A 22,032-nucleotide genomic window follows, 5' to 3' on the forward strand; every position below is an offset into this window, starting at 1 on the left:
GCAGCAAATTAGCTAGTGTTTCAACAGTACTGAAAGTTGGGCGAGTTGGTACTCATTCATGACTTCTTTGCTTTTCACTTTTTGAAAGGCACGTGCTACAATCCGTCTGCAGATGCGTGAACTCTTCAATTTTTTGCCGTTTTTTCGTGGTTGTTATCATGACGTAGCACTGAACAAGCTTGCTTTGGGTTATCTCGTTTGTTCCTGGATCCACCGATGGGGGGGCGTGTGGGCTACGTGAAGATATAAGTACAGTTCGTTGTTCAAAATAAACCAGTTGTGAGTTTGCGCCCGTGTTGTTTGCCTCTTTTCCTTGTGTCCGTGTACGTGTTTGCGCAAAGAAGTCATGAATGTAGCTAGTGTTTGTCACAACAGTGACCCACTCAGTTGTTCTAATCAGTGTTTTTTTAAACACATTTTTCTTTGAAATGACATATCCCATATTTAGTACACGACGAGGCGCTTTGTAGTTAAAAAGCCAATTGATTTTTTCTGTGCGTGCCCAGCATCTGACTTTTTTTTTTCAGGACCAGCTTTTTGCTCTGAGGCTGACAGAAAAATCCACGATGCATGTAGATGACTAATATAGCACTGAATGCTTGACAGAGTCATTGTTCTATTTATCGAGATGTCTTAAACTAACATATTTTGATTATTGTGAAGTTTATTCAGCACTTTTGCGTTTTCTCAGCCGGAATGCTTGACAATTAATTTTTGGACACTTTACAATAGACGTTCATAGTTTTTATATTTCGAAAGCATATTGAAGAAACATAATTCCAATATTTTTCATGTTATCCAGAGCTCGGTAGTGTACCGAACGTAATTAAGCCTCAAACGCTAGATAAAAGTAGTTTCTACAAAAATGGTGACGCGCTCCTCGTAACTTTATTGGAGAGGCTACAAAAGTATACATCATTAGAAGTGCCATTCAAATTTCTTGATAGTTCCTACTAGGCAATAATATATATATATATACTGGCGAGGAGTGGCTTATCTAAAGCAATGACGGCTGACGATAATAGGCCTCAACTCCGGAAACAAAATCATGAGACTGCAGGAATAAACTCAAGCTATATTTATGTATGTGCGACATATATATACATATATGGCCGGGTCTAGTGACAACCACGTTTTTAGTATGTTTACACATCGCAAAACCACGGCTGCTGTAGGGGGGTCGAGTGCACGTGACGTGCCTTTGTTTGAGCGAGCACAGGTGTCTATTTGTCGACGATACATAGTACAACAAATAAACAGTTATGGATGACAGAACCACATGACGGAGACAGCCAGAAGACAAATCGTTGAGTGCTATCGGCATTCGCCAGCGCAGAAACGCAAGCAGTTGTGTTTGCATTTTGTAGCATTTCATCGCCCTTTTCGTGTCACAGTTTTCATATTATTCACTTGAGAACTGCTCGCTCAATTGCCAGCGTTGAAAGTACAGTCACTGAAATTTCAAAGAGGCTCGAGTCCACTGTTATGAGATCGCACACATGTTAAGTATATTTCATGGCTGTTGCATCTGATACTGCATTGTATGAATACTATAGACGTGTTTGGAGGAAGTGAGAAGTCTATCTTGTTTTGTGTTAAAGGAACAGTGGCAACTGCAGTTGCTGAGGTTGCATATTCTACATTAAATTATTAAATCAGAAGCAATGTTTTTTGAAGCGACATACTCGGTTACTATAATTATTTAGATGCATTAGAATGGTGTACCTCTTCCAGATCTGTTAGTTGTGATCTTGTAGGATCTGAGTAAAATGTGCTCACAATTCTTCATTCCGCGAAAACTGATCGGTGTGCAAGGTTCCATCTCGGGTAAGGCAATACCAAAAATTTGCAAGGGCTGCAGGTATCAAAAGCGGAAAAGCGAGGTTGGTAATTACCTGGTGCACACATGCCAGACGGATGTTAAAAGAAGATTTCGCGGGTCACACAAAGATGCGCGCGCTCAATCGTAACTACCGCAAGCGTGCCGCGCATGCGATTCTATGGGCGCTCGCGAAAACTGTCCCCTCCTGGTGGCGCCGCAGCAGGGGTTCTGGAACTAGACCTGTCACGCCAGTTTTGGAGCACGTGGCGGGCCATACCCGTGCGCTCTTTCATCCAGCGGCCGTACCACTAAACACCTCGTATTTGTGATGTCACTGCATAGCACTGCCAACTGAGGGGAGCTTACTTCAAAACAATATTATAATTGCTTAGTACATACAGCGCAACTTTTGCCACTAATGCTTAGCCAATGGCACTTTCAGTGTCAGTGGTCCTTTGAAATTGTATGTTGTACGTTTGCAAATTGCTTTGGCATAGCATGGTTTTACAACTAATCATTTGATTTTCAGTTGTGGCGAGAGTATGGAATGCCACCGATGCTTCAGCACCAGCAAAAGTCTGAAGTTGAAAAACATATGAAAGCGCCTATGGTGAGCATGTAACTTTGCATCATCTAACATAGTGGTTCTCAAATAGGGTCCCATAGAGCCTAGGCTTCGGTGGAGCCATATTAGGTGTTCGGCGACGCCATCACCTGCTAAAAAACAAGTTATTGTAGTTCCAGGTCCTGTTCCAGTGCAGCAATATTCTTAATACATTGCCGCAGCTGCGCTAATGCCTCAACTAAAAGCTAAGCTTGCTTCACCAGCCACTATAGCACTGCATTTCATTTTCTTTCACCTGTTCTGTTTTCCCTTCAATTCAATGGCGAGTGCTCCCCCGCCCTCCTTCTCTTCTCTTTATTTCGGTTCGTCACCCCCAAAGGGTTCGGCATCACTTCAGCCAGTCCACAAGGGGTCCCAACACATTGATGGCTGAGAACCACTGATCTAACATTATTGTGCAACAAGACATGCTAACCTCAGCTAGTTAAGACAATGCGAATTCCTGTGATGTGTAGTATGCACTAACAAGCACTACTTGTAACAGTCTGTTTAGAACCCAACTTCAGCCATATCAGTCAGCTTATCACAAAATCAGCGCAGAAACATAAGTTGCAGCAAGACAAGTTGCATCACATTTCAATCTTTCTTGTTAAGAGCGTGCTTTGTTGCATATTTTTTTACATATTTACAATAGCACATTTTTTCATTCATGTAGGCCCTAAATGTCCTACCGTAGAGCATTTACAGAGCAGTTCAATTCAACTTAGTACAAGACTATTTGATGCAAATGCATAGAAGCAATGCAACAAGCAAGGCAGCGTTTAACTTATGCCTGGGGAAATGACATAGAAGTTACGTACATGTCCCAGTATATTTTAATTAATAGCGAAAAAATAAAAGTAGCTGATTGTAAGTGGTTTTTAACAATGAAAAGCAACTAGACAAGAAATTGCAGCTGAACTAGACCAGTTTCTTGAAGATCAACAGAATGTATGATTTTTGGCCATCATGAGCCAAAAAAAAAGTTATTGGGTCCCTTTGCCTAATGTGAAGGAAGTCGCATATCTATGCTTTGTGAGGCACTTTCAGTTCACTTGATTCACTCTTGATTCACTTCATTGTATATTGATTCACTTTTGATTCATTTTAATTGTGTGGACTAAGAACCGAGCCATGCTCATGGAAAATACGGACACAGCCATGTCATCAGGCAAGCAGCATGAACACGTTGACATTTCTTAAACTGAGGGGTGGAATAGCTGCGCCACTTGCGCGATTGTGCGCCAAACTTGCTTACCTGCGCCATCCTGCGCCCAACCACCCCTGCTGCGGCAAACTTGCCTATCAGCGCCGTACTGCACCACAGCACCAGAATTAAGCTGCAATGTGCAAAAGCCATCAAGTGCCTTGCCCGTAAACGTGGCTGAAACATTTTCCTTTTGGTTTTATCGAAACGGTTATAGTTTTAGTTGCGGTAAAGGCTGTGACCGCTCTAGGAGCAGTCATGAACTTTCATTTTAAGGGTGTGGTCGCGATCGCTATGCGCGCGATCACAGCAGGCACCAGCGTGAGTAGCTCTTGAATCTCTCTACATGCTGCGCTCTCAACGCGAACAGACTGGAAGAAGAGAGTCTCTCCCTGGCCCGGCTATATTCTCTCACACCGGCGTTTGTAGAGCTACGCGATATCGGACCCAAAGGAGTTGGCTGCCAGCCTTACTATTTGCTGCTATAGGAGTCATTGCTTTGCCACTCTGGTGAAACTGGTTTTTTTTATAACATCATGACATCGTTCAGAAATAAAGGATGACAGTAACATTGATGAAAGAAGGGTTGGTGGTGGCCAGTTGCCGCAAGAGCCTAGCGAAGACAGATAGATGCACATAACTGCTCATCGACCGTATGTGCATATTCTCATTCATTTGGCCGCTGTGCTGCATGCTTATCAACTTCGCGGTTGATGCTCGCGCGTTCACATTTAAAAAAAACAGGGCTGGTCCCCTTTTTTAGGAATCAGTACAACGCAAAGGTGAACCGTGTCTTCACAGAGGTAGTTGAGCAATTCATTGTGCATTCTTTCACCACAAGAGCGAAGTAATGATTGCTACAGCAACAAATCGCAATGTCACGCGAAGAAGGGCAGGCAGCTCGAAATTTCTACGGCACAGTTCAAGTAGACAGCATGGGCGAAATAAGCATACACAGGATGAGCGGGGACAAACAACTGTCACAGTTCGACACTTAAAGCATGCTTCTCAAACAGAAAAAAGTATGCACGAAGTGAACGCACAGGTACACAAAGAACGAGCGCGAACGACTGTCACAGTTCTTTGTGTATGAGCAGCACGCTCCTTTCGTAAAAGCAGCCGTGGCAGTGAGTGAATTCACATTCGTGCTCTCTTTAACTACTGTAACTTCAAAGCAAACTTGGCAGGAAGCACAAAGGTATAAAGCGCCTGAATTGCGAGATAAGCATGCGCCAGTGAGCCTCCACGCTAGAGAACATTTATGTGCACTTTGACCACGCTGTGTGAATGTGCGCCCATAGCAATGCGGAGAGTGGCACAGCACAATGACCTTTCGAGCACGCGCCCATCGTTCTATCTCGCTACTCATGACAAAAACGCACTGAAGTTGCTGAGCTCTGAGGACCATCGGCGGTGGACCGGTGGTAGATGGTGTTATATAATGGCTTGCCATAACAAGTAGGCGGAGTTTCGCCTTGTGGCTTACTGGACAGCGTTGAGCGCTGAAGAGCTTAAGGTCACTGATTCGAAGCCCCATTGCGAGTCTTTTTCTCCTATTTTTTTTTTCTTTGCAATATATTGGTATATATTTTACAATGTCATATCCTTGACGGAAATACGTCGCGAAGCCATGGTGAATGCTGGCACTTTCGTGTTAACAGAAAAAGGGGTGGCTATATACATAATATAAAAAGTCGCAGTTGCATCGCAAGGGTGAACCGATGGCTGTGATAGCAGCGTATTGTTATGTTACACGAAACGAGGGTGGCACCGTACTTTTTTGGATCTGATCTCGCGTAACTGTTCAAAACGCTGGTGTACGAGAATATGGCCACTTAAAGGAGAGCAAGGCGTGTCGCACAGTCTCTTCGCGATGAGAGTGCAGCACGTAGAAATGTATGCATGTTGCCCGCTGATAGCTGCCACGCTAGTGTGCACGCCAGCGATCGCAACCACGCCCTTAAAGCAAAGTTCATCACTCGAGCAACACCTGTGGCCCTCTCTCTCCCTCCCCCTCCTCGTCTTTTTTTCTCATGCTTTTCTAAAGCGGGCGCAATGCACGCATGCCCTCCAAGCAGTGGAGATGGGCCGGATCATTCGGTCTCTGCTTCAACTGCATTCGTCGCCCTCGCTATCGCACTTTCTGCTCACTGATAGAACATGCGATGTGAGGGGGTATGTTATTGATTCGGAATTTATATGGGACATGACGGAAATGGCAGAAACCCATTGGGAGTCTCCATATAATTTCTATTGCAATAATGAGACTGTTGTGCAATTTAGCTTTGTTTTGAAAAATGCAGCATTGAACAAATTTCGCTTCACGAGTGCTTTGATTGGGGCTAAATCTGCTCTGAATGTTCTTACTGCTCTAAACTTGCTCAAAAAGGCCCTTCTGGCTGCTCCAAACCTGCTCCCAAACCCATGTACCCTGTTCCACTCTTCTTTGCTGCTTTTATAACACGATGAGCTCACCTTGAAAATCGTAACACCTAGCTAAAAACATGTTTGCATACAGTCAATATACTGTATATACTCAAATCTAGGCCGACCGCCAAAATTGGCAAGGCCAGAAAAAAAAAGCTTTTTTCAAATGTAGGCTGAGCTTTTGACACATAGAGGTCCGTCGTCGCAGGCTGAATCCAAACCCTTTTATGAAGCATGTTGCCCAGCCCCTGCTGGCTTTAAACCAGGCTCGTGAGACACCCTTCGTGATGGTGACTTCTCTGGCCTTCGCCTGAATAATTTCAGTCATCACTGGCATTCCTGCTTCCCTCTGTTCTCGAACAAAATTGGCAACAACTTCTTCCACCGCATGGTGTCCGCCAGTTTTTGGTCCAGTGAACGCCATGCGAGTTGCTGCACAACCAAAGAGTTCCGCATGTTGTTTTCGCCATCGTCGCACATTTTTTTTGTGCACGCCCAACTATTGCTGTGCCGCAGAAGATTCAATGTCTTTTCCGCATGTAACAAGACCTTCCGCTTAAGTGCCGCACTGTAGTGGCACCGCTTGTTTGGTGCCATCGAATCTAAAGCACAATTGACACTGGCGTTTTGGGAGCAAGAGGCACAACTACACTGCACGATCGCTTTCAGAAGAATGACCATTGACCAACTCCGCGCCATCCGCCACGCGATAGCTAATAGGTGGCCAAGGTGACAACAGCCGGGTTGAATATTACTTTTTTTCTTTTTTGGAAACTGGGCTTGGCTGGGAATTCATTTCATTTTAAACTCCAGTAAGTAAATTACGTATTTCTTTTCTACTTTGACAATTTCTATTCTATTTTAACACAGCGGAGGCGTTCTGAGCACCACAGAAAATAAAGTAGTTTAGTTTTTGTTTATAAAGTATAACAGCTAGGTGGCGTTAGCCGCTGCCCGATCTAAAAGATACAGCCATGTCAATCCATCCATCCATCAGAGGTAATCACGTGACACGATCCACGTCTTCGTGTTTTTCCATGGCTTTTCCAGCGTGAAATCTCGCCGGCTCGAGGACCCTCCCTCCCTCACTGCGTGAACGTGGGACTGCGTGATTTCGGGACAATGAGCCAAACGAAAGCGATAGGGATCACTATTCTTCCGCTGAACACGCCTGAGTGGCCTCGTCACCGCGCAGCTACCGTAGAATGTCGTGAAAATGAGCCTTCGGCATGCGAAACCGGTACCTTGAGATTGGCGCATTGAGGGTCGTAATCCGGGCCTTCAGGCAGGTGGCAGCGGCGGCCAAATCGTGGTACTCGAATCTGGGTCGACCGACCCCCCCCCCCCCCCCCCCACTTTCGCACATCATTTTTCCGAAAAAACATCAGCTTACCCCCGAATGCAGAGATGTTACTTGGCCGCGTCTTCGACTTGACTTGAGCAAGTCGGCGCGAAGCAAGCAGCGGACTTGAAAACGCTCAAGTCGGCCTTCGCGTTTCATACCCCCGAATGCAGAAATGTTACTTGACTCGTACTTGACTCGTTCTTGACTCAAGACAGTCTTGCTGGTCACCATAAATCGTTCTCGAACTTGCGGACGACTTGAAGGCGACTTGGCTCGGTTGAAGTCAGGACAAGTTTCAAGTCAGCTGCGGGGCTAGCTTGAAAGCGACTTCATGCGTCATTCCAACATGGCCGCCTCCCGAATGGACGTCGCGCAGAGAGTGGCCGCTTTTGAGTTCGCGTGCCACGCCATGGATGTTGTGTTTTCGAAGACCCATTACCTGCCGAAGATTCCACGACCCGCCCTTCGTGACCGAGGAAATCCTATGGAGCTCTATGACGAGGAACAATTCCACGCTCGCTACCGGTTCACAAAGCACGCCGTGCGGCAGCTGCTGTCTATGCTGCCGCTCCAAGAAAGCGGGGACAATCGAGGTCAGCCTGTGCCACCTATGCTGCAGCTGTTGATGGCGCTCAGATTTTACAGCGCTGGGACGTTTCAAACAGTGACCGGGGACCTCGTCCGCATTCCGCAGTCTACAGTGTGCCGCGCAGTCGGAAAAGTGACCATGCTGATAGCAAAGCACTTGTATTCCATACTGGTGCGCTTTCCTCAGCCGGCGGAATTTCAACAAGTTATGCGGGACTTCTATGAAGTGGCCGAATTCCCTGGAGTGACGGGATGCATAGACTGCACGCACGTGCGGATTAAAAGCCCCGGCGGTGAAAATGACGAAGTGTTTCGCAATCGCAAAGGCTATTTCTCCTTCAATGTGCAGGTAAGCAATAGAATTTCGAAGTCTCTGAACAGTTTAGTTCGTTTGGTTTTTTTTTTTTTTTTTTCAATGACTACTCGGGTCGTAAACTTTTTTTTCCATACAGTAAACAACGTCCTTGTGTTTAGCCAATGTTTCCATGCATTAGCGAAATAAGTAAAGCGAAAAAATAATGCAGCAGTTATTCGAGGGGCCCGGCACTCGCGCCTTCCTGCTGTGTTTTGCTGAACTCGAGTTTTTGCTCTGGAAGGCAGGCTTCGTGAATATTTTCGAAGGAACAGTACTGTTTGTATGTTGTCATCAAAATACACCCTGACCGACCATGACTCTGTGCCACAACATTCATTTCTGCTGTGCATGTACTTTATACCGAACCCACAAAGTGAAAGGCACTGTACAATGTCCTGTTTATGATTATTTGTATGCTGCTGCAGGCTGTGGCTGGACCAGGACTCCAGTTTTTCGACATTGTTGCCGGCTGGCCCGGCTCTGTTCACGACAGCAGAATTTTTGACAACTCCCGCTTGCGGGTGCTGTACGAAGAAAACCGGGTGCCCGGAGTGCTGTTGGGCGACGCTGGATACGCATGCCAGCCATATTTATTTACACCATTTTCAGAACCAGGCCCCACGGACACACCCAAGGGAAGGTTAGTTCACGTGTCAGTGCATGGTGACAAAGAGTCGGAGCACGTTTTTGTGGTGTGACATTGAATCTAGTCGCTTGTGGAGTGATGCCCAATATTCCTTCATTCGCCCAGGTACCAAAAAGCCCAAATAAAGACTCGGAACGTCGTTGAGAGGGCGTTCGGCGTGTGGAAGAGGCGTTTCCCTTGCCTGGACATGGGAATGCAGCACAAGGCCAAAAACATCGTGCACATAATCACAGCTTGTGCTGCACTCCACAACTTGGCCTGCTTATTAAGGGAACTAGAGCCACCCGCTCAAAGGGTTCCGCAGCCTTCCCCTATCAGTACAGTGGCAACCAGAACAGTGCACCTGCCACCTGTTGATCGCCTCACCGACAGCCGTTCAGGAAATCAAGCACGGGACCTGCTCATACGCAAGAGCTTCACATAGTCAAAAACTGCATAAATTTCGACACTCGGCCATACAAACTCTTTTTATGGCTGCTGTGCACGCTAATATGTTTATCAACCATGCATGAAAATAAATATACACTGACATGCTTTCATCATTTTATGAGCTATCCCATCATTTATTCATAAATGAGGCACGTTGCATTGCAGCCTGCGGAGCTGTTCTTTCTTTAATTCTTTTTCTATCTTCAGTATGTCGATTTCAAGTTCTTGCTTTTCAAGGTCATTTTTGAGCTTTGAAAGCTCGAGATCTCGCACTTGATTTTCGAAATTTTTTCTGTCTTCCCGTTCCCGCATCTTGCAATCGTGGTCCTTTTGCATAAGCCGGATACTCATTGCGTGCTCTTCTTTCTGTAGTTCTGCACGAAACACATTTTCTGCGGCCAGTGTTTTTTCCAAAACAGCCATCCGGCCCCTGGGTGTCCTGTATGTTTCAGCAGCAACAGTTGCTGCAGGAGTGCTGCTTTCAGTAGCTGTGGTGGCTTGGTGGCTGTTTGCACAACCTTCCACAGAAATGTTTGCTTCTGCATCAGGCTGTGCTATACAAGTGCACCTGTGACGGCTCTACAGGGTTGGCACCTTGCCACAGATCGTCTGCAATAAAGAAAAGATGGCATAATGGTACTAGTGGAGCATTGTCTATAACGCAAACACCTGTACACCACAACATGTAAAGAAGAGGCATTTCTGGGAAATACAAATCGTTAAATTGTTGAGACCATCATTACGCTTTAAAATGCAACACACCATACCTTGGCAATCAAAGTCCGCTTCATTTCGACTATCAGTCATAGGCTGCAGCAGCCTCACCACAGGCAGACTTGCGACGGGGGGCTGGTACCCTGTGGCATTTGAATTAAAGGCTTTTTGAACCCTTGTCGCCATGTGGGAAGCTATGGATCCAACCAATTCGTAGACAGGAGCCATGGCCGAAGGTGCAGATCCCCCTCCTAATCAGAAATAAAGTTTCATCGCAGAATGAAGCAAGTTTTCATAAACATCTTGTAAAAAAAACAAAAAAAAAAACACCTCTGCAGTTCCAATGTTCCTCTCCCCTGAGTTGAGTGTAATGTAGTTTACCTGGTTCAACTCAAAGAAAAAACAATAGCAAAACATTGCGAAGAAAAAACATGAGCGCGCTATACACATTTTTCCTAAAGAAACGAAATGCGTCAGTTGTCCACAAATTCATCCTAATAAAGTTCTCGAAAAGTGTTTGCACTGAATATGCATGTTATATGCCAACTTCAAGGCAGTTCTTCGAGGAAAATGTGATTTTGAGTATTTCTTTTTTTCGCCATGCACTGCAAAATGTAATGGTCATGACTATTTGCACTCAGTGCTTACATTTCTACCGAATACAAAACATGTTGAAGATCAAAAGTGATCCAGCCATGCATATTATGTTTCGCTTACCAGTTTTGTGGCGCTCTCGCTTCTCTCGTGCAGCTTCCTCTTTCCATTTTTGTTTCAGGTTATTCCAGCATTTCTTGAGCTGCACGTGGTCGCGCCGGGTGATTCCGTGGTTGGAATTGAAGCGCTTGGCAATCTCTTTCCATGTTTCATTTTTTTTCGCTATCGACGCAACATCAGTCTTTTTGCACTCGATGATGTGCTTGAACTCTCCCACGAGAGCTATAAGCACAGTCTTCTCGTCTTCGGTGAAGCGCGGTGCCGCTACACATATATTTATACAAAAAAAGCAACGCAGTGTACAAAAAAACGCAATTACAAAGCCCCTGTGGGTGTGCTGACCCGAAAAAAAAAAGCTAAATCAAATCGGAGATGCTAAAAGTTAAACTACATTTATTAAAAAGATAAAAAGTGCGGATGAGGATCGCGGTTTTCTACGGTCCTTTTTTTTCTAAGAGGAAGGGTCATAATAGTAATATTTAAGTACTTTTCATTTGGTATGTGCATTTTCATTAGAAGGCATTACAGCAGAGATCATATGCATTATGAATCGAGGGTTTTACGTCCCGAAGCCATGATGTTACTATGAGGAACGCCGTATGAGAAAGTCCCAGAAATTTCGACCACCTGGTGTTATTTATCGTGCACAGATATGGGCCAGTATAAGGCCATTATATTTCGCCTCCACCAAAATGAGACCAAATTTGTTTTCTATGTTAGTGAGGTGCAGGGGGGGGGGGGGGGGGGGCACGATCGCGGTCAGCCTCAGGATGCCTGCTGGAAGCTTTGTCAAGAACAATGAAAAAGGCACAGGCCTGCGAGGTGAACGAAGAATTCATTTGCCCTTTCGCAATGCATAGCTACGAGGAAATCGGGAGAAAAGCTTCGTGTTTCTACCCAAAAACTCGTTCTGGTCAGGGGAGAAACCACGAGGAAGAGCAGCTTTTTTTTGTGAAGTTTTTGTAGCTTTGTGCTGCAGATGGATGTCTGGCGTTTTTTGCAACCCCACACGGCTGCACGAAACGAGAAACAAAATTCCTAGAATGCATGCTAGGAAATGACTTTTGGGGAAAGCAAGGCCCACCGCGTCACTTTTCTGAGCGACATCGTCGAGTCAAGGAGGAAAAACTACTCACTCCGAGATGTCGCAGCAAAGTATACTATCGTCCCAAGAGACACCTGCACGCAAAGCGGCACCGCGCTTCACCGAAGACGAGAAGACTGTGCTTATCGCTCTCGTGGGAGAGTTCAAGCACATCATCGAGTGCAAAAAGACTGATGTTGCGTCGATAGCGAAAAAAAATGAAACATGGAAAGAGATTGCCAAGCGCTTCAATTCCAACCACGGAATCACCCGGCGCGACCACGTGCAGCTCAAGAAATGCTGGAATAACCTGAAACAAAAATGGAAAGAGGAAGCTGCAAGAGAGAAGCGAGAGCGCCACAAAACAGGTAAACGAAACATAATATGCATGGCTGGATCACTTTTGATGTTCAACATGTTTTGTATTCGGTAGAAATGTAAGCACTGAGTGCAAATAGTCATGACCATTACATTTTGCAGTGCATGGCGAAAAAAAGAAATACTCAAAATCACATTTTCCTCGAAGAACTGCCTTGAAGTTGGCATATAACATGCATATTCAGTGCAAACACTTTTCGAGAACTTTATCAGGATGAATTTGTGGACAACTGACGCATTTTGTTTCTTTAGGAAAAATGCGTATAGCGCGCTCATGTTTGTTCTTTGCAATGTTTTGCTATTGTTTTTTCTTTGAGTTGAACCAGGTAAACTACATTACACTCAACTCAGGGGAGAGGAACATTGGAACCGCAGTTTTTTTTACAAGATGTTTATGAAAACTTGCTTCATTCTGCCATGAAACTTTATTTCTGATTAGGAGGGGGATCTGCACCTTCGGCCATGGCTCCTGTCTACGAATTGGTTGGATCCATAGCTTCCCACATGGCGACAAGGGTGGAAAACGCCTTTGATTCGGATGCCACAGGGTACCAGCCCCCCGTCGCAAGTCTGCCTGTGGTGAGGCTGCTGCAGCCTATGACTGATAGTCGAAATGAAGCGGACTTTGATTGCCAAGGTATGGTGTGTTGCATTTTAAAGCGTAATGATGGTCTAAAAAATTTAACGATTTGTATTTCCCAGAAATGCCTCTTCTTTACATGTTGTGGTGTACAGGTGTTTGCGTTATAGACAATGCTCCACTAGTACCATTATGCCATCTTTTCTTTATTGCAGACGATCTGTGGCAAGGTGCCAACCCTGTAGAGCCGTCACAGCTGCCAACAGGCACAGATGCCGACGAGGACAGCAGGTGCACTTGTATAGCACAGCCTTATGCAGAAGCAAACATTTCTGTGGAAGGTTGTGCAAACAGCCACCAAGCCACCACAGCTGCTGAAAGCAGCACTCCTGCAGCAACTGTTGCTGCTGAAACATACAGGACACCCAGGGGCCGGATGGCTGTTTTGGAAAAAACACTGGCCGCAGAAAATGCGTTTCGTGCAGAACTACAGAAAGAAGAGCACGCAATGAGTATCCGGCTTATGCAAAAGGACCACGATTGCAAGATGCGGGAACGGGAAGACAGAAAAAATTTCGAAAATCAAGTGCGAGATCTCGAGCTTTCAAAGCTCAAAAATGACCTTGAAAAGCAAGAACTTGAAATCGACATACTGAAGATAGAAAAAGAATTAAAGAAAGAACAGCTCCGCAGGCTGCAATGCAACGTGCCTCATTTATGAATAAATGATGGGATAGCTCATAAAATGATGAAAGCATGTCAGTGTATATTTATTTTCATGCATGGTTGATAAACATATTAGCGTGCACAGCAGCCATAAAAAAAGTTTGTATGGCCGAGTGTCGAAATTTATGCAGTTTTTGACTATGTGAAGCTCTTGCGTATGAGCAGGTCCCGTGCTTGATTTCCTGAACGGCTGTCGGTGAGGCGATCAACAGGTGGCAGGTGCACTGTTCTGGTTGCCACTGTACTGATAGGGGAAGGCTGCGGAACCCTTTGAGCGGGTGGCTCTAGTTCCCTTAATAAGCAGGCCAAGTTGTGGAGTGCAGCACAAGCTGTGATTATGTGCACGATGTTTTTGGCCTTGTGCTGCATTCCCATGTCCAGGCAAGGGAAACGCCTCTTCCACACGCCGAACGCCCTCTCAACGACGTTCCGAGTCTTTATTTGGGCTTTTTGGTACCTGGGCGAATGAAGGAATATTGGGCATCACTCCACAAGCGACTAGATTCAATGTCACACCACAAAAACGTGCTCCGACTCTTTGTCACCATGCACTGACACGTGAACTAACCTTCCCTTGGGTGTGTCCGTGGGGCAGAGCCGGGCCAGCCGGCAACAATGTCGAAAAACTGGAGTCCTGGTCCAGCCACAGCCTGCAGCAGCATACAAATAATCATAAACAGGACATTGTACAGTGCCTTTCACTTTGTGGGTTCGGTATAAAGTACATGCACAGCAGAAATGAATGTTGTGGCACAGAGTCATGGTCGGTCAGGGTGTATTTTGATGACAACATACAAACAGTACTGTTCCTTCGAAAATATTCACGAAGCCTGCCTTCCAGAGCAAAAACTCGAGTTCAGCAAAACACAGCAGGAAGGCGCGAGTGCCGGGCCCCTCGAATAACTGCTGCATTATTTTTTCGCTTTACTTATTTCGCTAATGCATGGAAACATTGGCTAAACACAAGGACGTTGTTTACTGTATGGAAAAAAAAGTTTACGACCCGAGTAGTCATTAAAAAAAAAAAAAACAAACGAACTAAACTGTTCAGAGACTTCGAAATTCTATTGCTTACCTGCACATTGAAGGAGAAATAGCCTTTGCGGTTGCGAAACACTTCGGCATTTTCACCGCCGGGGCTTTTAATCCGCACGTGCGTGCAGTCTATGCATCCCGTCACTCCAGGGAATTCGGCCACTTCATAGAAGTCCCGCATAACTTGTTGAAATTCCGCCGGCTGAGGAAAGCGCGCCAGTATGGAATACAAGTGCTTTGCTATCAGCATGGTCACTTTTCCGACTGTGCGGCACACTGTAGACTGCGGAATGCGGACGAGGTCCCCGGTCACTGTTTGAAACGTCCCAGCGCCGTAAAATCTCAGCGCCATCAACAGCTACAGCATAGGTGGCACAGGCTGACCTCGATTGTCCCCGCTTTCTTGGAGCGGCAGCATAGACAGCAGCTGCCGCACGGCGTGCTTCGTGAACCGGTAGCGAGCGTGGAATTGTTCCTCGTCATAGAGCTCCATAGGATTTCCTCGGTCACAAAGGGCGGGCCGTGGAATCTTCGGCAGGTAATGGGTCTTCGAAAACACAACATCCATGGCGTGGCACGCGAACTCTAAAGTGGCCACTCTCTGCGCGACGTCCATTCGGGAGGCGGCCATGTTGGAATAACGCATGAAGTCGCTTTCAAGCTAGCCCCGCAGCTGACTTGAAACTTGTCCTGACTTCGACCGAGCCAAGTCGCCTTCAAGTCGTCCGCAAGTTCGAGAACGATTTATGGTGACCAGCAAGACTGTCTTGAGTCAAGAACGAGTCAAGTACGAGTCAAGTAACATCTCTGCATTCGGGGGTTAGATTTGAGTATATACAGTACTAAACAGAAAACTTAACACATGCAGTGTATGCATGCGACATTGCTGACGTCCAACTCACTACACGGGCCCATGGGCCAGACCTACGGAGTCATTCCCCAAGACCCTGCTGAGAGCCGTTCATCCACATAGATCATCATCATCATCATCAGCCTGACTACGTCCACTGCAGGACAAAGGCCTCTCCCATGTTCCGCCAGTTAACCCGGTCCTGTGCTTGCTGCTGCCAATTTATACCTGCCGACTTCTTAATCTCATCTGCCCACCTAACCTTCTGTCTCCCCCTAACTCGCTTGCCTTCTCTGGGAATCCAGGCAGTTACCCTTAATGACCAGCGGTTATCCTGTCTACGTGCTACCTACTTGCCCGGCCCATGTCCATTTCCTCTTCTTGATTTCAACTATGATATCATTAACCCCCATTTGTTCCCTGATCCACTCTGCTCTCTTCTTGTCTCTTAAGGTTACACCTACCATTTTTCTTCCCATTGCTTGCTGCGTCGTCCTCATTTTAAGCTGAATCCTCTTTGTAAGTCTCCAGGTTTCTGCTCCGTAGCTAAGTACCGGCAAGATACAGCTGTTATATACCTTCCTTTTGAGGGATAGTGGCAATCTACTTGTCATAATTTGAGAGTGCTTGCCGAATGTGCTCCACCCCATTCTTATTCTTCTAGTTACTTCAATCTCGTGGTTCGGCTCTGCGGTTATTACCTGCACTAAGTAGACATAGTCTTTTACAACTTCAAGAGCACTATTACCTATCTCGAAGCGCTACTCCTTTCCGAGGTTGTTGTACATTACTTTCGTTTTCTGCAGATTAATTTTAAGACCCACCTTTCTGCTCTCCTTGTCTTAACTCCGTAATCATGAGTTGCAATTCGTCCCCTGAGTTACTCAGCAATGCAATGTCATCGGCGTAGCGCAGGTTACTAAGGTATTCTCCATTAACTCTTATCCCTAACTGTTCCCATTCTAGGCTTCTGAAAACTTCCTGTAAGCACGCGGTGAATAGCATTGGAGAGATTGTGTCCCCCTGCCTTACACCCTCCTTGATTGGTATTCTATTGCTTTCTTTATGAAGCACTATGGTAGCAGTTGTGATCCCCTGTAGATTTCTTCCAGGGTGTTTATATATACTTCATTGACGCCCTGATTCCGCAGTGTCTGCATGACGGCTGATATTTCTACTGAATGAAACGCCTTCTCGTAATCTATTAAAGCTATGTATAGTGGTTGGTTATACTCTGAACATTTCTCTATTACCTGATTGATAGTATGAATGTGGTCAATTGTTGAGTAGCCTGTTCGAAATCCTGCTTGTTCCCTTGGTTGATTGAATTCTAATGTTTTCTTTACTCTGTTAGCAATTACCTTTGTAAATAGCTTGTATACTACAGAGAGCAAGTTGATTGGCCTGTAATTCTTTAAGTCTTTGTCATCTCCTTTCTTATGTATTAAGATGATGTTAGCATTCTTCCAAGACTCTGGTTATTCTTCCCGTCAGGAGACACCTCGTAAACAGGGTGGCTAGTTTTTCTAACGCAATCTGTCCTGCATCTTTCAGCATATCTGATGTTACCTGATCCTCACCAGCAGCTTTGCCTCTTTGCATGCTCTCCAAAGCTCTTCTGACTTCTTGTATCATTACTGGTGGGGTGTCATCTGGGTTACTGCTAGTTCTTATGATATTAAGGTCGTGGTTGTCCCGGCTACTGTACAGATCTCTGTAAAACTGTTCTGCTTTTTTAACTATCCTATCCACATTGGTAGTTATTTTGCCTTCTTTGTCCTTTAGTGCATACATCCGATTTTTGCCTATTCCAAGTTTCCTCTTCACTGCTTTGACGCTTCCTCCGTTTTTCAGAGCGTGTTCAATTCTCTCCATGTTATACCTTCTTACATCGCATACCTTCCGCCTATTAATCAACTTCGAAAGCTCTGCCAGTTCTATTTTGTCTGTTGTACTTGAGACTTTCATGATTTGACGCTTCCTAATGAGATTCTTCGTTTCCTGGGAAAGCTTGCCAGTGTCCTAACTACCCTGCCTCCAACTTCCACTGCACACTCCGTAATGATACTCGTCAGATTATCGTTCATTGTATCTACGCTAAGGTTGGTTTCCTCACTAAGAACCGAGTACCTGTTCTGAAGCGAGACTCTGAATTCCTGTACTTTCCTTCTCAGTACTGGCTCATTGATTGGCTTCTTGCGTATCAGTTTCTGTCGTTCCTTCTTCAAGTCTAGGCGAATTCAAGACCGTACTATTCTATGGTCACTGCATCGTACCTTGCCAACCACTTCCACATCCTGCACGATGCCTGGGTGTGCACTCATTATAAAGTCTATTTCGTTCTTATTTTTGCCATTAGGGCTCCTTTATGTCCACTTACGGTTTCCTCGTTTTCAGAAGAAGGTATTCAAAATCCGTAAATTATTGCGTTCTGCGAATTCTACTAGTAGCTCTCCTCTGGGGTTCCTAGTACCGATGCCATATTCTCCTACTGCCTGGTCTCCAGCCTGCTTCTTCCCTACCTTTGCATTAAAGTCTCCCATCAGTGTAATGTACTGCGTTTTTACCTCACTCATTGCCGATTCCACGTCTTCATAGAAGCTTTCAACTGAAGCGTCATCATAGCGGGTTGTAGGCACGTGAGCCTGTACCACCTTCATCTTGTATCTCTTATTCAGTTTAATTATGATACCTGCCACCCTTTCATTATAGCTATAGTATTCCTCTATGTTGCCAGCTATGTTTCTGTGAATTGGGAGCCCCACTCCCAGTTCTCTTCTGTAAGCCAAGCCCCGATAGCATAGGACGTGCCCATTCTGTAGCACCGTATATGCCTCATCTGCCCTCCTGACCTCACTGAGGCCTATTATATCCCATTTAACACCCTCTAGCTCCTCGAATAGTACAGCTAGACTTCCCTCACTAGATAAGGTTCTAGCGTTAAACGTTGCCAGATTCAGGTTCCAATGGTGGCCTGTCCGGATCCAAAGATTCTTAGCACCCTCTGCTGCGTTGCAGATCTGACCGCCGCCGTGGACAGTTGCTTCGCAGGTGCTGGGGACTAAGGGCAGTGAGTTAATTGACGTGTGCATGTGGGAGGTAGTGGCTAGATACTGCACCAGGGTGGCCAATCCTTCTCTGGTGAGGGAGTGTGTTACCGGCGGTGGTTACGGGTGAGGCCGCACCCCAGGCCTCTTAATGCAATTCCATCACAGCGCGGATCTTTTTTTAATTCAGTTGGGAACTGCGCGGCACCGGGATTTGAACCACGGACCTTTTGCATGTGAGGCGGATGTTCTAACCACTACGCCATCGCCGCAGAATGCCAGCCAAACCCCAAAGAGACTCCCCTGCTGCTTCCTGTGCGCTGGCCTAACCTCTCTTTTGCCAAGTGGCGCTCATGTCGCCACCGCTGTAGCATACACCGCTGTAGCGCTGTAGCCATAGCAGCACAAGCTGCCTAACTGAAGTGTGAACTATACCCGTGCTCTGTCTTCCGTGCTAGCTGATTTTCGTTTTTCTCTGAGAATTTTTCGCTGATCGTACATGCTATTGCAGATACGAGCTTCCATGGCCTGAGTGCCACGAGCTGCACTTGATGGCTTTCATCTTTCATTGTGCCAATCATTCGCTTGGGGCAGAACCCATAGCAGACAAAGCTGTGCACTGCACTCGCTGTCTTTTATCCTCCCCTGCAACAATCGTTCACTCGTGGTGGAAGCCACAGCAAACTTGTGCTCCAACACTGTGCTGCGCGAATGGTTGACTATGCTTGCTTGCCTTTATCTTCTATAGTAGTAGTAGTTCATTCATGGGAGGCGCCACAGCTGCACTTGCTATCTTCCTTCCTCCCCTTTTCCAGCCATTCACTCATGGTGGTAGCCACAGCAGGCTCAAGCTCCCTCAAGCTGTGCACTACACCCTCTGTCTTTTATTACCTGTGTCTTTGAGACTGTGAGTTGGAAAGGCACTTTTATTCTTTCTTGTGCCAATCGTTTGCCTTTGGCAGGAGCCATAGTAGACACAAGCTACGCACTTTACTCACTGTCTTTTATCCTCCCCTGCACCAATCGTTCACTCATGCTGCACTGCACTCTTTGTCCTTCATTCTCCCTTGCGCCGATCGTTTGCTTGTGGTGACTGCCATGGTCGGCGCGAGCTCCCACTTTGTTTGGCAGGTGCTCACTATCTTTTGTCCTCTCCTGTGCCAGATGTTCTCTCCCAGCAGAAGCAACAGCAGACATGAACAGGGTCGTGTGCTTGCTGTCTTTCATCATCTCCTGAGTCAATCATTTGCACATGGAGAGAGCCACAGTAAACACGAGTGATTCAGCGCATTTAATGTGTTTAATCTTGCCCAGTGCCAATTGATTCTCACGGCAAAGTCATAGCAGACATATGATCTCACGCTCTGGATTCGACGAGCTGTGCGTTGGGCTTGCTCTTTTCCATCCTCCCCTAAGCTAATTCTTCAGATTGTTACATCATATCACACTAAACCTGCAATCAGTCACATAAAAGCTGCTCTTTGAAATGCAAAAAGGATAAAGGAGGAAAATCCAGAAATTGGGATGAGGGTAGTTCATTGCCAAGTGTTCCTGACATTGCTCTTTACCATCTCTAAATCTATTCCTGTAAATTAGGGACAGTCATTTTAGTGCACTAGGTGCCCTTGCTAAGTATTTTTGAAAGAAAAAAAAAATTTGCGTCTGCTTCAGTCATTTAAATGCTGTAGGAGAGTGGGTGAAGCCTAGGTTATAAAGAAACACTCAAAAATACAATGCACAGAGCGCCTTGAATGTCTGCTGATTGCATAAACCTTCATTAATGGTCACACTACTCCGGTTCACCGTAGGGAAGAAATATGGCAGTTCTGCACCCAGTTCAGGTATTCATTTTAAACACTGCAAAATATATAAGCAGAACTGTAACACATGATCGGATAGTCAGTAAAAGTGTCAAAAAGTTATTGAAGCCTATGGCCAAGCAGTTTCAAACTGGAAAGGGTTAAGACAGTTTACTTACAGGCTGGTGCCTTTGGATGTAGTGAATGCTTAACATAAAAATATTTTTCTTGTTTAAAAAAATTGCTCCATTTAAACATTCACAAATGCATGTGTCTGAACATTAGGCATTTTACTTAAAAAAAGTAAAATGCCTAATGTTCAGACTCATGCAGATTGATACTACGGTCGTCCTTAGGCACCAGTCTGTAAGTCGACTTCGTTATAAAAAGGCATGGCATAAAAAGGCATAATCAGGAGTCTCCCGGATTGTCCGAGAGACTCCCTATTTCGACGGTTTCTTCCGTTTGTACGGTTGTCATGAAAAAAAAAAACCCTGAAAATCGAAATATCTATGTGGTGATCTGGTCACATTGACATAAATGCAGGTCAATTTGCTCTGGGCTTTTTGCAGACCTATCACATTTTATTATAAACGAATTTGAGTTGTTGATCTTAACGTACAGTAGAATCTTAGTGATGCGAAACCGCGGCAGATAGGAATTTGTCAAATTCTCCAGCCACATTCCTCTGTGTCCATTAGGCCAAAGTGTTCGAATGTTCCAAACACTTTTCCTAATTGCAGCTGTTAATATGAACTTTAGTACCGAAACCATCGAACGAAGGCCGAGAACAGCATGCTTGAAGCTTCAGAATTACTTGATTAATTATGCAACGTTGCGCCGAAAGAACAACCACAGACAGAAACAAATATAGACACCACGGGCACTCATTTGCAACTGTTTATTCTTTGAGGAAACAGGCCATTATAAACCCACTCTTCGTCGACACACGTTCAACATGATCAGCCCTCCTCTTTTCTCAGAATTGCGCACACGACAAGCGCACGCACTGCCTTGTGGTTGTCGTTGCCACAACCACTGTGGACAAAACTGCGATCGTTCTTGACACGATCTGGCGACTACGCAACAGATGGGAAACCGCAGAAGATGCGATCATAGATAGCCTAAAATAACTTAGTTTTGAAGGCATGTGCACAGCCGCCGCTCTCAAAACCGTGGTCTCGGCGACGCGATAGCAGTGTACGAGCTCTGAGGGCATGCGGCTAACGCAGCGATAATATTTGTAGTATTAAATTGTAATATTCCTTACGTATGGTTCTGCTTGGCATGTTCCGTAGGCCGAAAGTGATGTAAATGGAAAATCTAAAATGTTTTTCATAAAATTCCACTTTACCTGCAACACGTGCTGGTGATGTGGCATGCAGAAACATTTGAAGTTTTTGGTACTGTATACAGTTTGTTGAACAAAATTTTTATTAACCTTTTCTGTATATTGTATTTCGATACTAAGTATTTTGAAGCATGCAACACTTCTAAACTGCTTTAAATACAGGTTGCAAAAAGCTTTGGCAAAAGGCGGAAGCTCCGGCCTCCTGTTATACAACCAAGCACAGACATTGGTCCAATGGTGGACATGGTCATTGATGATGGGACTGAAAAGAAACCGGTTTGCTTTGCAGGCGGAGACATTGGTGCAGGTGAAGTATGCATGCTTTCATTTG

The 22,032-nt window shown here is 45.5% G+C and overlaps 1 protein-coding gene across 3 annotated transcripts in view; it reads left to right on the plus strand.

The window, feature by feature from the left end:
* The window catches only part of LOC119176524 (zinc finger CCHC domain-containing protein 8 homolog), an 80,706-nt gene that overhangs the window by 55,473 nt on the left and 3,201 nt on the right, over positions 1-22,032 (plus strand). For all 3 annotated transcript variants that reach the window (XM_075877810.1, XM_037427861.2, XM_037427860.2), the window contains 2 exons: positions 2,352-2,432; positions 21,864-22,008. In XM_075877810.1, coding sequence (XP_075733925.1) covers positions 2,352-2,432; positions 21,864-22,008 — 226 coding nt within the window. The remainder of the gene's footprint in view (positions 1-2,351; positions 2,433-21,863; positions 22,009-22,032) is intronic.

The sequence above is a fragment of the Rhipicephalus microplus genome, chromosome X (genome assembly GCF_043290135.1).
Source record: "Rhipicephalus microplus isolate Deutch F79 chromosome X, USDA_Rmic, whole genome shotgun sequence".
Classification (NCBI taxonomy): domain Eukaryota; kingdom Metazoa; phylum Arthropoda; class Arachnida; order Ixodida; family Ixodidae; genus Rhipicephalus; species Rhipicephalus microplus.